The 16,906-nt window shown below is 49.2% G+C and overlaps 1 protein-coding gene across 1 annotated transcript in view; it reads left to right on the top strand.

The window, feature by feature from the left end:
• HS3ST4 (heparan sulfate-glucosamine 3-sulfotransferase 4) overlaps positions 1-13,223 on the top strand; it is a gene marked incomplete at both ends in the record, with an annotated part of 44,630 nt that extends 31,407 nt beyond the window's left edge. Inside the window, one exon of the mRNA XM_079542656.1 lies at positions 12,587-13,223. Coding sequence (XP_079398782.1) covers positions 12,587-13,223 — 637 coding nt within the window. The remainder of the gene's footprint in view (positions 1-12,586) is intronic.
• Between the last annotated feature and the right edge of the window lie 3,683 nt (positions 13,224-16,906).

The following is a 16,906-nucleotide window of genomic DNA, read 5'->3' as shown; positions in this document are numbered from 1 at the left end:
CATGTTCAATTACTGTCAGTTAATGATGATGAATTTGCAATTAAGGGTCTCCAAAGGGTACTGCATATGTTAAATAAATATTGATCTTTCATTTGTGGCCACAGATATATTACCCCAGTTACAGGAAATGCAGCGGTGGTGGGAGCGTGGCTCGCAGCCCCACAGAGGAAGGTGCCCCTGAGCTCTCAATGACTGCCAGAAGTTCTGGACCTGTATGCAAGGAGCATCCCTGAGACAACATCACCCACCAGCTGCTGTGTGAGAAACCCCAGTGGGGTGAGGCCTGGGCTGGGACTCCTTGGGCTGAGGCTGCAGTGGGGCTGCATGATGCGGCACCCAGAGGCCTTGTTACCAGCTGCCTCCCGCTGCCTGGGGTCGTTAGGAAAAGATCAATTACTCCCTGACTCGTTTTCCCAGAACAGGAACAAAGAATTCAGTTTGTCTTTAAAGAGCCCCAAAACATCATTAAATAACCCAGAGAGCAGACTGCAGACCTCCAGGCTGCACATCTGACGTTCGTCTCTACTCACAAGAAATAACTGGGTTGAAGACATTTTCCCAGCTGCAAGGCAGTGCCCGGCTGAGCCATGTCCTCTTTAGCCTCTGCTCTGTGCAGGCAGTTCCAGATGCAGCTCAGAGTGTCTCAGGTCAGATACTTGCATTTCCCTCTATATGGAATGTGTTTTTCACCCTGGTTTTGGCTTTTGGTTGGCACTGCAGCTGGCTGAGCTGCTGCCACCAGTCCAGAACGCTGTCATCTCCTCATCCTGTCAGACATGTCTGCAAAGCTTTCTTCATGCTACTGTTTTCTGACATCTTTCTGACTTTCCTGTCTGTAATGAGCACATTCTCCAAGATGCATTTTTCTAAAAATCTTTTATCAGTGAGTTGTTAGCTATACTGCTCTCCACATTTTCCAATTCCATCCCTATTTTTAACTTGTGCCTTTGAAGCATTTGTGACTGCTTTGTTGGTTCAGCAACGCATATCGGTGTGCTATCAATATTTCCATCAAAATCTGCCCATGCTTCTCAAGAGCCCCTTCCTGCAGCGTGTCACAGGCCCAGCATGGATTGGAGCACGGTGGGACAAAGCTGCAGCATGGCAGAGTCCTGCCTGGAGCCACCGCAGCAGGGAGGGCTGAGCAGCACGGTGCAGAATTGCACAGGGACAGGCACAGCAACAGCACCGATGAAGGGAAGGAGTAAGGGCCGGGTACAGCAGTGACAAGAAATAGGGTTGTCTCTTCTGTATTATTTTCCTCTGGAGACACAGGGTTGGTTTTTTTTTTGTTTCTTTGTTTGTTTTCTGTGGTTGCTTCATCCCTTACAATAGCTGCATGGATACAGCCTTGCATGCAGACGTCTTTGCAGCACATCCATGTGTGAGCACACATCTGGAGGCTCTGCACATCCTCTCACATACCAAGGAGTGATGTCCACAATGACCATGTTTTTTTTTTCCTGTAAGTTCCCTCTGATTCCTCAACAAGTGATACTCAGCAGTCTGTGCAAACACCTAAACATGGTGTGAATCTATCCGAAATAATCACAGCCCATTGCTCTGCTCTTCTCCCAGCACATTCCCCACTGCCACCCCATTGCCAGGAGCTGGGCTCCCTTCTCAGCAGTGTGTTTCTTGGAAGCAGGCTCGCAAGAAGAATATTGTCTCTGGTTTTCTCTTTCATTTGAGGCATGTATTTAAAACGATGCTTTTGTTCCAAATGAATGAGTTGATTCATTCAGAAGTGCAGTTTCTGTTTTTGAATCAGCAGAGCTGTTTATGCTCACAGTGTCCATAAAACTGTTATTTTCGTCCTGACACTGATGCTTATGAATAAAATTTAGATCTCATTCAGAAGTACATTAGCTGTAGCTATTTGGCTTCTTGTTAAAGCATTAATTTTTATTGAGAAGACTACATAGCCAAGCAGTTCCTTCTCCATCTTACAGCAAACTAAGTACCTCAAAGTACAGAGTGCAAAGAGACAAAATTGCACACGTGCCTCCCTCACTGCTGCTGCTGCTCTAAGGCTGCAATGTTTGTTTCTGCTCCAGGACCTCCCCAGCTGTGCCGTGCTAACAGGAGGGGCTGGAGCATCCACATGGAGGTGAGCAGGGGCTCGCAGGGCTGGCACTGTGTTCCCATGCTGAGTGCTGGGTGTGCCGAAGCCAATTAGCCATCCTGTGTATTTATTGCACTTACTTTGCTTGAAGCAAGCTGTTAAATGTCAAAAATACTTTATGATTTTAGCAGAAAGATAATTTTTAATAGATTCCACCTACAAAAAGGAGCTGACTGGCGGAATATTGAACTCGGGGAGATTTATTTTTAATTCACATCTCCAAACATCTGCGATAACCATTTGTTGCATTGCTCCCGGCTGATTAACGCTGCTGTCCCTCACCTGTCCTCCTCACTTGGTTCTGTGGCAGCCGTGGCCTCCCACATCCTATTAACCTCCTCTGCAGAGGGACAGCTGGCCAAACCCGAGGGGTCACCAGCAGTTGGTGCCATTCGCTGGGACGGCACGGTGAGACCTGAACTCCTTCTTAGAGGAGCTGATGAATGTGCGTAGTTTGTGTCTGACACCACAGGAGCAGTGCTACTCCTGATGGTGGCAGCGGGTGCCTCCTGGACCTACAGCCTGCCAGCGTAGCACCAGGCTGCTGTGCCAAGTGCTTCTGCAGCAAAGTCAGCACAGAGATGTGCTCTTGGCACCTCTGCCTCTGGTTCCCCTGGGTTCATTCCACAGCAGTATCAGCAGTAACTTCCTGGTGCTGGGTGGAGCAATTAAGTGCTGTTCATAATGCAGCAGCTTCTGAAAATTAAGGTGATGTCCTTTTTTTCCCCTCAATAATTTGATGAGTTATTTTGAGTGATGCTAGATTTAATGGCTAAATCAATATGTGTATTTAGTGTTAGGCTTTATTTTAGTACTAAGTGACATGAGATAAGCAGACTTAGTGTTAATTGGTTTGTATTTAGCATTTATACTAATCAGAGTATGCAGTGCTGCCCAGGGCTCTTCAGCACTGGTAATTCTGTTTATCCAAACCAGGCGTTGTTTACTCTATTGACTGGAGTGGATTCAGTCTGTTTTTCCACCTACTTGAATGTTATACTGCATGTGTGAACTCGAGAAGGAATCCTGGCTAAGCCTGAGCTGCGCTGCACGCAGTGTACACAGTATTGGAAGAAATGGCTGAGCAAACCCTGGAGAAACCAAAACGTTAACATGCACCGGTGCTGACAAAGTCACTACATGGAGACTCCAGTGTTGCAAGTAAACAGCATTTATTTTCACTTCCGGACTATTTCTCTGCCTCTCCCCTGAAGCCCACAGGAGGTGCGATGAGCCATGCTCCCCTTCCAAACTCACTGCCTGCCACAATCAAGACAGAACTGCTGTCACCCTGTGCATCGGATGAATCCACAGCTGCAGCCAAGCTCTGCTTGCTGGGGTTGCAGTGCTCTGTTTTCATGAACCATCAAAATGATGGCCTTTATCCATAAGGCTCAGAGCACAGCTCCATGCTGCTGCCCAAGCTCCGGCTTCCTGGGGCAGTGCTAAGCGCCTGGAAATGGGGGCAGTGCCAGCAGCCCCAGCAGCTGCATCCCGAGCCCTTCTCAGGGTCTGTGCTGCACACCCCACACACCTCACAGAGGGACAAGCAGATTTATGGGCAGCAGCAGTGCAAGCAGAGCCCGCAGCGCTGCTCTCCCAGCAGAGCTGGTTTTTGGGAGGGAGGTCAGGTGCACTGCAGACAATTCAATCTGCTCGCTGCTCGGAGCTGTGCTGAGAGGCAGAACAAGATGAAACCGCTTTTATTTTGCAAAGTGTGATTTTATTGATTTCAGCCAAACAAGCCCTAACCTGGTGGCGGTGCCCCTCTGGCACCCTTTGCTTGGAAGGGTCCATGCACATCTGCAGAGGAGGGAAGCCCAGAGCCTCCCATGTCGGAGCTGCAGCAGCATTCCGACAGTCCCGAGATGGACGTTACATCGCTGCTGTGAGGACAGTGTGGGGACGTCGCTCAGTGAGGGGAGGAAGCTCTGCTGCACCATTCGCACTGACTGTGTGATCCAAGTCAGAATGAGAATCATAAATCTTGATTATTCTCTGTCTCAGCTGATTTGAACCAAATGCCTTGGACAGGGATATAGTTCACATCTCGCTGAAAACTGCAAAAAAACTGATTAAATGTACAAACTGATATAAATAGCACTCTATCTGCGTTAATGCCCAAACTGTCACTGCTTGGGGAGAAGATGCTGCGTGGACGGGGCTTTCTGTCCTGGCCAAGAACAGCTCCATGAGTATTTTTGGAAGCGGCTTTCTCCCTGCTTCCATTTATTTTGGTACTTTGTTCCTGTGATGCTGGCTGTTATTATGGTGCTGTCAATTACAGATGGCATCTCTGATTCTGATTGCACTTTGCTTACAATTAAGCATCCTATAGAAAAATGGAAATGCCGGGTCATTAACATAAAGTAATAATAAGGTAAACCATTCAATTATGGAGGGAAAAACATTTTGAATAATAAGGATATTGTATGCCTAAAAGACATTCAGATGCCAGTGTATTATCATTTTTGCATACATAATAAACGAACTGAAACCCCAAAATAATCGACATGAGCACATCAATGGCTGTGCACTCTGCAGCAGCCCAGCTGGCATCGCTCTCTCATGGGTCAGAAGAGCAGCACCTGGGTGGGAGCAGTGCAATCCCAGGTCTGTACAATCCTTGGCAGGGCTATGGGAGGACTCAGTCACCCTGGGGCTCACCTCTCTCCTGACCAGCACAAGGTGTGCTGGCTGCAGAAGCTGGATGCATTGTGCCTGCATGTGCCTCGCTGCACACATTAACAAGTGAAAAGTTGTTTGTTTTGGAACAAGTGAGAGGTTAATGCAAGAGGGGAGGTCTGGCCTCAGTGTTTAAATGCAAGGGTTTGGGACCGGCCCTTCCCTTCCACATCTGTTGTTAACCCTGTCGCTGTAATGCAGGAGCCTGTCCTGCCATCCACATGGCCAGGGCATTCAGTACTGCTGGACCTGCACTGATCCATCTTGCCTAAACCAGAAATCAAACCCATAATCACACAGAGCTAGATGCTCCTGCCCTGCCTCTGAAAAGCCCGGTGCTTCTGTGACAGCATTTGGCAGCTGTTTTGTGTCAAACCTTTCTGTGTCAGTGGAGTGGGAGCCCTTCTTTCCACGTGGCTCATCAGCGCGCAGAGCTTGGCACAGGCTGCGTACAATCACTGCTGTTATTCAGCCTCTTCTGCAGATATTGCTGCTCTTGTTGTCCTTCCATAACAATTCCATCCTTTTAGTTGTTGATGGCTCTCTTATTACTCTGGCACTGTGTTAGGATAACATCCAGATACATCTGAAAAGTGCAATTTATTTACTGTTTTGTGGTGTTTTTTTTTTTCCCTGCAAAGCTTTTAGCATGATATAGCAGCAGCGCTTGCACTTAAGCAGCCATTATTTTCAGGATCTTTTCCTGGTAGAAGTAAATTTTTCCAGAAGATGAAATTCCTCATGGTGTATAGATCTATATTAATACATCTTAATGTTCTACTTTCGTGATCTTCCTTCTCAGGAAGGGCCCATCTCTGGTAAACAGGAAAGATCTCCCGGTTTTGTTCCATCAGTATTCAGAGTGGTTTGAGCAGATGGGGGAACAGCAGTGAGGAGGAGCACCCCGGTCCCCAGAGGGTTGCAGTGCTGGTGACACTGCTGTGTGCTGCTGCTCTGCTGCACTGCTTTCCTTCTCCACCGTGGGAAGAACATCATCAACATCCAGGTCTTCTCTCTTCCTTGTGTGATGATATAAAAGCAAATGAGGTGCCATGAAAGGGACTTGCACTGAAGAGAGGTCCATGCCTAACATGGAAAGCACAGAGCCAGACCCATTGCAGCAGATAAACTTGGCTTGGAAATCCATCACCAGCAGTTGCAGCACCTTCACTCTTCCAGCAGTCCGTGTTTGTGGCATGTGCAAGAGGGGGCATTCATGCTCCTTCTTTTTTGCTATGGCTGTGATTAATACAGTAATTAAATCTGATAGACAATGCTGACATATTCCCCGTGAATAGCATTGCTACACTTCTGCAGGGAACAGCAGTGAGAGTCAAAACAGTTATGACTGCAGTGGGGTTTGCAATATGTGTGCTTCCAGGCTTCTTCACTACCTGCTTTGTGACTGAGCAATGACCAGCAGTAAGTCAGACATGAAAATTGGAGAGATCAGGTCGAATTCATCCTTGATGAAACAGCGTTGTGCTGAACGTGCATCTTCACCTGCAGAATTGAGACTGTTTTGCAAAGCTAAAGCTGAATGATGCTGAGGGCCATGGTTCTGCAAAGCATCTGCCAGCAGCTTGCAGAGTGTTGATGAGTGTTTATAAGGCGGGCAGCTCATGGGGACAGCAGTTCACCATGGCTTCTGGTGAGGAGGGCAGCTCCTCGCCATAGGAAGGCACTGAAATTGTAGCAACGCTCATCTGAAACTCTGTGATTTCTGTGTGAGCCATGCTGTCAGATGGGCAAGGGATTTCAGAACAAGGCAACAGCCATGCCCCCAAGGAGATCCACTTGAGGAAAGAACAGAAGAAAGCAAGATTTAGCATTAAGATCATAATTTCAGATTACATTGTGCTCACATCAACCATCTACATACATAAGAGTCTTTGAGGAACACAAGGCAGTAATAGCTATCCAAGCCAGCCTGAACAGCGAGGGTTATTTTTAATTGCAACTGAATGGATCTAACCTTGTGATGTATGCTCATAAAGCATTGCTGGATTAATATGGGTTCCATAGTCGCTTCTGCTTAAAAGACTTTAATGGATCAGCTTAGTTCTCTGCTCCACGATTATAGCGTCCTTACCCGCCTATCATGCATGAGCCAGATGGTCCTGGTGAAATCAGAGTGTATTTATATTTTTGTCTGCTCTCAGCCAGCTGCCCACTGATTTTGGTGCTCAGTGGTAGGAGGAGAGGAGCATCCCTGGGTGAGGTTCGCATCCCTTTCCCATAGTCCCAGCATTTCCTCCCCAGGAGGAGCCAGGCTGAAGAGGGTTCAGCCGCGTCTCAGTGTGCGGGGGGATGCTTTCAGTTCTGTTGGTGGTGAGAGCCATTAAGATGGTACAAGCACTGTAGAGATCCCGAGCGATGCCTATAAACCTCTGAATCCCTGACAGAATCAATAGTGGGCTCTCAGGAGTCGCTCCTTATCCAGGCCAACACCAGCACATGCCAATGAGCCATTAAAGATTTTGCGTTTTGCAGAGACACAAAATTTGTTTCCATGCGTCTGTTGGGCTCTGGACTGTGCTGGCCAATGAACTGTGGCATTGAAAATAGCCCGCACTCCAGTGTCATTGCCCTCTGCCACTGAGGGATGCAGGGATGGGCTGGCAGTGCTGTGTGTGTGGGCATGGCCCCGAGGGCAGCTCCACCAGCCTGGCAGCAGCACGCAGTGCCCACTGGCTTGGGCCTTGACCCCACTGTTTACGTTTGGTTCCTCTTTGATAACTTTGCTATTGACACAGTTTCAAATTTGGCATTTTGGTTACCATAGCAACTCGATACTTCCATTCTCTGATCAGATCGGCTTGCAGTTAGTCAACACGATGTTAGCACCTCCGTTGTTATGGCAACCGGAGACCATTCTCCATCGCTCCGCTGCCGTGGTGCAGGAGGGGGCTTGGTGGGCACACATGGGTGGTGGGAACGATGCTGGGGGTGTTGCCATGCCCTGGGTGCTTCCAACACATACAGCCCAGGAGGTGCTGGGGGGAGGCTCGGTGGGGAAGTGATTGGCACGAAGAGAGCATCCTTGGGCTTGCACACATGGGCTCTTTCCAACTGCCCCTCATGAGAACACTTTGCAGGGCTCCATGTGGCTTGGTGAACTCTGGGACAAAGGAAAGCTGCTCGTTTGCTGCAAAAGCACAGTCCCATGCACTTCTTATTTCTGGGTGTTACATCTGCAGGAGCAGAGCTACTGGTGCAGGGCTGGGGTCTCCCCATTCTTCCACATTGGGGTTGCAATGGCTCCCAGGCCGTGCAGCTGACACGGAGCATCTCCCAGGGATGTTTTGTTTCCCTCTATGCTGGCACTCGCTTTTCTGAAAGCGCCACACAATTCATTGGATGTTTTTTATTAAAACACATGTGCAAGCCATTTGAATTAGAGCAGCATGAATCTATTAGGCAGCGACAGATGCAAGTTTTGTGTCTCTTATTAGAAGGGATTGGATTCTGAGGTTTAGTGATGTGCAGAGGATTGGACTTTGGAGAGATTAAAATTATTTTCAGTGTTAAGCACAATATTTCTGAGCTAATGCACTCAGTCTTGAATATAGATTCACAGACCAAAAAGATTATAAAACATTAAACCTATGTAAATTCAGCTGTAAATTTATGTTTGAACGAATTCAACAAGAGATTTGACTTGGGGGCTTACAGCAAATAGGTTCTGCTTTTAATGCGCGCTGCAGCCCTCGGTAGCAATGCCGTTCTCCCCTTGAAAGTCCCACGCCTGCTGAATTACTGGCAGGTCACAGTTGACAGCTCAAGCAATTATACCAGAATGTGTTAATAATAAAATGGAAAATGACTTCATGTTTGTCTTTTGAAAGACAAAAGCAGATGTTTGCTCCGTGCAGAGGAGCTGCGGAGATGAGCTCCATGTGCAGGTGCTCCGTGGCAGCCCCTGGCCATTGCCTGCTTCAGAGAGCATCATGCAGGTCCATGTCCTTCTCTGTGGTCCTCTGAGCCCTGGGAGCTGCCGTGAGCTTTTTCTCTCTTGTTGGGAACATGAAAATACCGTTAACAAAGACTCCTTTTGAGTGGGATTGCAGGAAACCTGCAACATCGTGCGCAAGCTGCCTACACAGAGATAAATGACAGCTGTGACTGAAGGAATAAACAAGATAATCTGGATTTAAATAAACCACAAGGGGATTTTGGCAACATGCAAATTCACAAATTTATAAAATGTATCCTTTGAAAATAAAGAGCTTTCTGAAGGCAGCAGTTAAGAACAATTACTGCAGCAGCCTTTTGCAAGGAGAGCTTACAGCTGCCCTTTGCCACCAACCATCAGGGATGGGGCAGCAAATGCACTTTGTGCCCATCGCCACACAGCAGCCAGAGGATCTCTGGGAGGAGTGAGAGCAGCAGGTCCCTTATAGGGCTGTGGGGTGCTTGCCCTGTAACTTGCTGCCAGTGTACTGTCTGGAGCATCCTCACTGCAGAGAGAAAGCTTAGAGGCTTTTTGTTGTTGTTGGAACAGTTTATTGAAACTGTAATTTAAAGTAAGAGTGAAGTAAGTATAATACTAAGGCTCCCTCCTGGCTCCAGAGCAGAGGGAAGCAAAATCCTTGTTTACAGAACTGCCCATGAAGGGGTTTTGCCACAGTGTCACATTGGTGGTGGGGGGGAGCTCTACTGCTGGCTGGCACCCAGCGCCACAGGCAGCGGATGCTCCAGAATGACAGCGTGGGTGCAGGAGAGCAGCAGTGCTTCCTCTGAATTCAGATTAATTCTCATCTGTTGTAAAGCACTGTCATCTAAGAACCCACAAATAACAGTCGCGTTCTGTAATATGAAGCAAACAAATCTAATGCTGGACTCCGCTGCCCAGGTAAATGTGGCAGCGGCTGCAGGGTGCTGCTGGTGTTGGAGCAAATGCAGTGCAGCTGCTGTCAGCAGCCCCTGCTTTCCAGCTGCACAGCATCAGCGCAGGGTGCAGAGCCCAGCCAACTCTTGCTTCTCAGAGCTTTCAGTTCCAGCATCCACAGACATTTGCAGAACAGCATCTTGTCAGATAGGAGCCCAGATACAAAGATGTATTACTCTGAAACAGTCATTTAGTGGTTGTGGCCGGACTGATTTGTGTTGTAGTGGAGATGCCAAGCGGCCATGAGCGATGTGAAGCAGCGCTGGGAGCTCCCCAGGGCCCCACAGCTCCGTGCTGCAGAGCAGACTGGGGTGGCAGGGAGGGCTCTGCCCCTGCCACACCAGGGTCATACCAGGTGGTGGCAGGGGGCCCCTCGAGCACTATTGTCTGAGTGTACATCACTTACAGGCCAGCAGAGCTTTTAACATCTCATAATTGCCACATTTTGACATTTGACAGCCTGCTGCTTGCTGCCAGCGTGTCTGACTCAGAGGAGCCTACAGCAGCCAAGTCTGTCTGTGCAGGCCCCTCCGTATGCTCAGACAATTGCATAGGAAAACACTTATCCTGTCTGAGAAAGCATAAACAAGTGTGCATGGGTCTTGAGTTAATGGAACACCACGGGGTAATGGTGTTCTCTACCTGTCTGGCAGTCCATTTGCACCATAGAAGGACTTCTGCACGCTGCTACTTCTATTAGTGACCAGTGTCAAGCCAGGGGATCCAGGAAGGACACCTCCCAGCAACTGCCTGGTGGCGGACCCCAGTTGCCCCCAGATCAGCTGTAGTTAATTTGCACTGTACACAGAACAGCCAGAAGCAGTGAGCTGTGGTTAACTTGTGATAGAATCAGTTAAAAAGGAAACACAGAGAGATTGCTAGCTGTACATGATGACAAAATAACTATTTTGTTGAGGAAGGAACAGAATAGCAACACATCAATTTTGGTAATTAATGGTTCAATAGAAATCTGTTGTTGGAACACCCTGGACAAAGTCACAGGAAGAGTCTTTATTCCCTGGTTCCAGTTCTTCCCCTTGCTCCCCTCCCTGTTCCTGAGGCTGTTCCCAGCTCCCAGCTCAGTCCCAGCCATTCACTCCTGTGCCGTTTGGCTGCTGCTCCTCCTGCAGATGTGGGCTCTTCTGGAAGTGCGTTGGTCTGTCAGAGCAATATTATCTCCCTGGGCTGCAAACTGCTGCCAGGTACTGCTGACATGGCTGCCAGGTGCCGTCCTGAGGGCTGCAGACTGGAAGTAGCATCACACCAGAGCCATTCTCCTTTCCTGCAGGGATGTTTGTGTGGGTGCTGGATCCTTTTAGGAATGCCACCCTCTGGTTCTGCAGCATCTCCAGTCTCCTGCTGCTGGCTTCATGTTAATCCCTTCTGGCTTTTCTTAGAGGAAAACATCTTGAGATGCATCGTTGCACTGCTGTGGTCGATGCCACTGCAGGGGCGGGGTGGGCTGGGATGAGGCACAGGGCAGCTGCTGGCATTCAGCAGGTACAGTCATGAGGCACAGTGACAGAAATATGTGTCTGGGCCTCGTCTGGCAGAAAGCTCTGCTTGGAGCCCTCAGCTGTGTAATTCCATGAACTGATTGCTTCCGAGTGCTCTGCTGCTTGACGTCAGCATCGCTGCGGTCGCTGGTGCCCAAGGTGCTCTCACTGAACCAGTCGCAGCCATTCACATTGTTTCCTCAGCATATGTTTGAACTAAAAATAGTGAGAATGCAAAGGGATTATCCTGCAAGACCCTGAGCACCTCCTTCTGTGCTGCTGCCTCACACCTGCTCAGTGCTGCAGGATCCAGTGGGTCACACAGCCAGACTGCATCCCCCCTCGCCCCCCGCTTTATCCCCCCATCCCGCTGCATCCTCCCACCCTACTGCATCTCATGCCCAGCATCCCCATAAGGCAGAGGGTGCTTGGGACAAATTAGCAAACAGCACGTTAAACAAACTGCACTTGGTGTGGATGTGCATATGTGCAAGTATTTCAAAAGGTTAAGAAAAAATATTGTTGGAGCACACTTAAAAAACAATCAGTCCTTGTGCATGTGAAACCTTTAAGCATACACGCCGTGGTACTGAATGCTCGCACAGTGAGACTGTGACAGCTGCCAGGGCTGGAAGGGGATGCAGCACTCTTGCAGGGACATCGCTTCACGTCTTCTGCCTTGCTATGGGGGCAGCTGGGACAAGTATTTACCTCTTTGTTTTCTTAGATATAACTGCTATCTTGTTGCAGTTTCATTTTACAGTATGGTAATATGCTATCCAGGAAAGTCTTGCTACATGCTAATTTATCCGGTAGGCAAATTCCTTTTGGCTAATAAAAGTGCTTGCACAGGAAGCTCAAAACCCAGCAGCAATTAATTATTGACAGAGCATGTGAATTAGAGATAAAAGAAAAGTCATTCTTTCACACACACAAGATAGTAAATAAATTTAATTATTGTACTAGAAGCAGGGGATCTTACTCTGTATTAAGTTTTATTAGCTGAGACATTTAAAAGCATGTCATCATAACAAAAAGGTCTTGTGTAATCCTAACTGCACCACTCTGGTACAAGGCTCTGAAGTGAATAGACTTAATTGAGCAAATGGAAGCAGATGGCTTGTTGAACAGACAGGTATTGTACAGGTTTATTGTCAATTAACTTTTGTCTACACATGCCTATGGCGAATTGACTGTATAATGTGTTACCAAGGCTAATTTAACACTTTGGGTGCCCACCATATCTAGGGTCCGAGGGAGGACAAAACCAGAAGCGCTTTGGTCCCCAGGCTCATGAGTTGAGTGGTGTCCCCATCGTCATGCATGGGGCAGGAGGAGCTGCCAGTGTCTGCCCTCAGTTACTAACCCCCTCCCTCTGCTTCTGCTCAGGGACGTGATGCCCAAGACGTTGGAAGGCCAGATCACCATGGAGAAAACCCCCAGCTACTTTGTGACCAACGAGGCCCCCAGGCGCATCCACTCCATGGCCAAGGACACCAAGCTGATCGTGGTAGTTCGCAACCCAGTCACCCGCGCCATCTCGGACTACACGCAGACGCTCTCCAAGAAGCCAGAGATCCCCACCTTTGAGGTGTTGGCCTTCAAGAACCGGACCCTGGGGCTGATTGACGCTTCCTGGAGCGCCATCCGCATCGGCATCTACGCGCTGCACCTGGAGAACTGGCTGCAGTACTTCCCCCTCTCCCAGATCCTCTTTGTCAGTGGTGAGAGGCTCATCACAGACCCAGCCGGGGAGATGGCCAAGGTCCAGGACTTCTTAGGCCTCAAGAGGATTGTGACAGAGAAACATTTTTATTTTAATAAAACCAAGGGGTTCCCCTGTCTAAAGAAGCCGGAGGACAGCAGTGCTCCCCGGTGCTTGGGCAAGTCCAAGGGTCGGACTCACCCCAAAATAGACCCTGACGTCATCCACAGACTGCGGAAGTTTTACAAACCATTCAATGTCATGTTTTACCAAATGACAGGCCAGGATTTCGAGTGGGAGCGGGAAGAAAGTGAGAAGTAGAACCAAGAAATCGGGAAGAGAGCTCTTTCCTTTTGAGATGTGAATCATCCTTAGAGACCCGGAACTCATGCAGGGCTGAAGGCATGGGCTTGTAAGCACAACACTTGCGTGGTTGGGGCTGCAGCTGGAGGTGAACAGCATGGCCAGCTCTGAAACCTTGGTGATGTGTCACCTCTAGGGTGTTTGGCCTGAGCTCTATCCTCCTGAGGGATCAGGGAATGGGCAGGAGGAGAAGGTGTGGTGTGGGTGATGGGTGCTTCGTGTCCACGTTCTGCTGCTGGCGTGTCCCTGTGCCACGCAGGCAGCAGCAGGAGGTATGCAGAGCCCAGCAGCACCACAAACCAAGAGGTCTGATTTCCCCTGCCCTGGCTTAAAGTTTTGCTCACGCAGCAGCATGAGATCTGGTGAATTCAGGCCGTGCATTCACAAGCACCTTGGCATTTGTATGTGGAAGGAATAAAGCCAGTTATGCTGCAAAGGAACTCTGTACAGAAACATAATTTGCACCAGATGTTCCAGTTACTTGTTGCACTAAAACTCGTATTTACCAAGTGCCACAAATCCTGGGCGCGATTCTCCTCTCACTGGTGACCGCTGCTCCACTGATGGAAGAGAACCGTTCTGATGTATGGGGAGAGAACCTTTCTAATTTATAGGGCTGCTCAGTGAGACCAGAATCGGGGCCTTCCCCCCACATCCCAAGGCCTCACTGCAGGTCTTGGGCACTGCCTGGGGGCCGGGCACTCTCCATGGGATCCCGGCCATGGGGACAGCTTTCCCACCGTGGCCCTGGGATTGTGGCTCATGTGCACCTCGTGGACCTGCTCCTGCTGCTGGCTGCTGCCAACAGGCTGTGCGAAGTCCCAAAGCAGCCTTTGTCTTCACTTCAAATCCGTTACAAAAAAGCAATTAATTCCCAGGGTGAGCACTGCTCCACAAACATATGTGTGTGTTCTAGTGGAAATGACCGAGTCATACGCTCAGCCAAATTTGCAAATCCTGGTAGAAACTATGGAACAAACCCATATCTTAACTGAATCCTCAGCAGTGCGCTGAGAGCTGCGCGCTGGGACCGGCGGAGAGCAAGGCAGCAGCACTTGGAAACAGCTGCTGCTTTCCTGACCATTATCGAGAGAAAAACAGAAAGGGAGAGAGCAAAAGAAAAGTGAAGAGCTATTGCTCCCCTTGTACGGGTGATTTCTAGCACAAGTGTTGTTCCTGTCCTCCTGTAGTACTGCGGCTGCTGCACAGCTCCCAGTGCCTCACGGGAGCAGCAGAGATGCAGTGTGAGGTGGCTTTGGGAGGACCAGGACTCAGTTCTGATTATGGTGGGAAGAAAACCCCACTGATCCAACTAACCAAATGAAATCAGTGTTTCATTAGCTAAAAAGCTGAACCTGCTCTGGGTTTCATGGTCTGTCGTGTGGTTCATTACACTAAAGGCAGTGCTGGTGCCTCGGACCGGGAGAAGAAAGAGCTGGATTCATTCTGAAAATCTGCACTGTGGTCCGTGCTGTAGGGGCACAGCACAGCTCTGTGCTGAGCAGCTCCCTGCTGAAGTTACATCAGCTTCCATCGTTCTGGATTAGGTTTCAAAGCAGCTCCTGTCCTGGCATAACAGTTTTTTACTGATCCTCAGACCCCCAAATTATTGTGTGATAATTGGAAGTGTGTAATAGGAATAACCTCATGGTGTGTCACATTCTGTTAAAATGTCATACCTTCTCCTGAGCGTGGGCTGCCCCAGTGCCACACAGTGTGAGTACTCAGCAGGAGGACAAGGTCTGGGGCACTGCATCACACATCTCCTCCGTGACAACACCTGGACTCTCCAGGAGACCCACACCCGCGTCCTGCCACCCTCCTGGTCCACACTTTTTGCCATATTTGCAGAGTTTTATTTTTTATACCGGCCACAACCTCGAGCCCAAGGCTGGGAGCACACGTGGCACTGAGGGGTCGGGCTGTGGGGCTGTGCTCTGCTGACTGAGACGTGGCTGCTCTGTGCCCCAAACGCGTGCGTCTGCATCGCCAACGTGGAGCTTTGACAGAGGAGTTATTTGGCCAGAGAGCGGCCTGCCAAAAGAGAGAGTCAGGTTAATAATACCTTTTTAAAAAACCTATTCAAATGTCAGCATTACAATACACAGGAAATTGAATTTTGTATTTGATTTCAATTAGCAAAGCATAAATTATATTTAATTTTATACACAGACGGGTGATTCATTGTTCTGGAGGGCTGGTGCTGCATGGTGCAGAGACTGAAAACGGAGTGTTGTTGGTCTTTTCTGAACCCCAATCACTGTGCTCTCACCGCCTCCCAAACGCGTCTCTGTCTGTCCGTGTCCCTCTGTACTGCACAGTGTGAACATCTCCAACCACACACTGGAACCCGCAGCACTAAACAATAAAACGGTGTAGCAGCTGCATTTCTGTGCTCTGTTCCTCCTCAGACCCACACTGAGCCTGGGGAGACCCCAGCTGTGAACCCCCCCCAGTAAGCCAGGCCCCAGGACTGCGCGGCCCCTGCAGGTGTGGACCGCTCAGTGTTGAGCAGGCAGCAGAAAGCCCCAGCTGCAGCCCTGCAGTGGGGTGTCCCTGTGGGCAGGGGGTGTTCCTGTGGATGTCCCTGCACTGGGGGCTGCCCCCCCTGCACACTCGCTGCTCTCCCTGCTCGGGAGGCATTGCCAAGGTCATGGGGCACGGATCCCTCGGCAGCACGTGGGTGGTTTTCCTCGCTGCTGATGGAGGATAAAGCAGTTTGTAATGAAAGCAGGGAGAGGGCTGGCTGCCAGGCAAAGAAATTAGGGGGAAATTTTTTTCAATCCTATTTTGTGTGCACAATTTCCTGCTCACTTGAAAAAAAAAAGGAGCTATTTTGCAGCACGGCCTTCTTGTGTCATCTGATAAAACCGCTAGAAAACTTTTATCAACAAAATTAGGAAGTAGTGAACTATAAAATTGCTAATTATTTTCTAGTAAATTTACTTTTAAATAACTTTAGACACCAATTACAGGCACCATTAGGCACCATTAACACTGGGTGTATTTACCAAACAACAGCGGAATGCTTATTATTCAAATCAAGACCATTTTGGTGCAGATTTTGCTGTTTGGAAAGCAGTCCCATCTCACCAGATGTTTAAAGAGTCATCAAAAAATCAATCACACCTGAGGGGTGCTCAGATGCACAACACCTGGGCTGTGGGTGCACGCAGTCCAATGCTTGGGAGAACCTCTGTGTGACCGCTGCCGTGCCTCAGAGCTGCAGCTTCCTCTTCCCATTGGGAGAGGCTCTGGGTGAACCTATGCAGCTCTGCTAAGCATCATGCAGCTCTGCTAAGCACCGTGCAGCTCTGTTAAGTGCTGTGCAGCTCTGCTAAGCCTTGCTCGCTGCAGGATCCCAGAGCCCCAAACCAGGCTGAGCGCAGTGCCCTGTAATTGCACGTTGCCAGGTGGCTGTCAGAGAGCTGGCTGCAGAGTTGCTACCTGCTCCCATTCCCTGCTGTTCTCTTTGACATCCTCATTATTTATTAACTGCCCTGTACCCAACAGGCTGCCACCGGTGCAGAGATGCTCTTATTATGCAGCTCTGCTGCTCTGCCTGCCGTCCAAGGTCACCTCCTCCAGGACGTCTCGCAAACCAGATTGAAGAGGTACCGGCAAAAATGCAACATGTTCTC

This window comes from Tetrao urogallus, assembly GCF_951394365.1.
Source record: "Tetrao urogallus genome assembly, chromosome: 15".
In the NCBI taxonomy this organism is placed as follows: Eukaryota; Metazoa; Chordata; class Aves; order Galliformes; family Phasianidae; genus Tetrao; species Tetrao urogallus.
The sequence above is the reverse complement of the archived record's forward strand: the minus strand, read 5'-3'. Positions and strand labels throughout refer to the sequence as shown.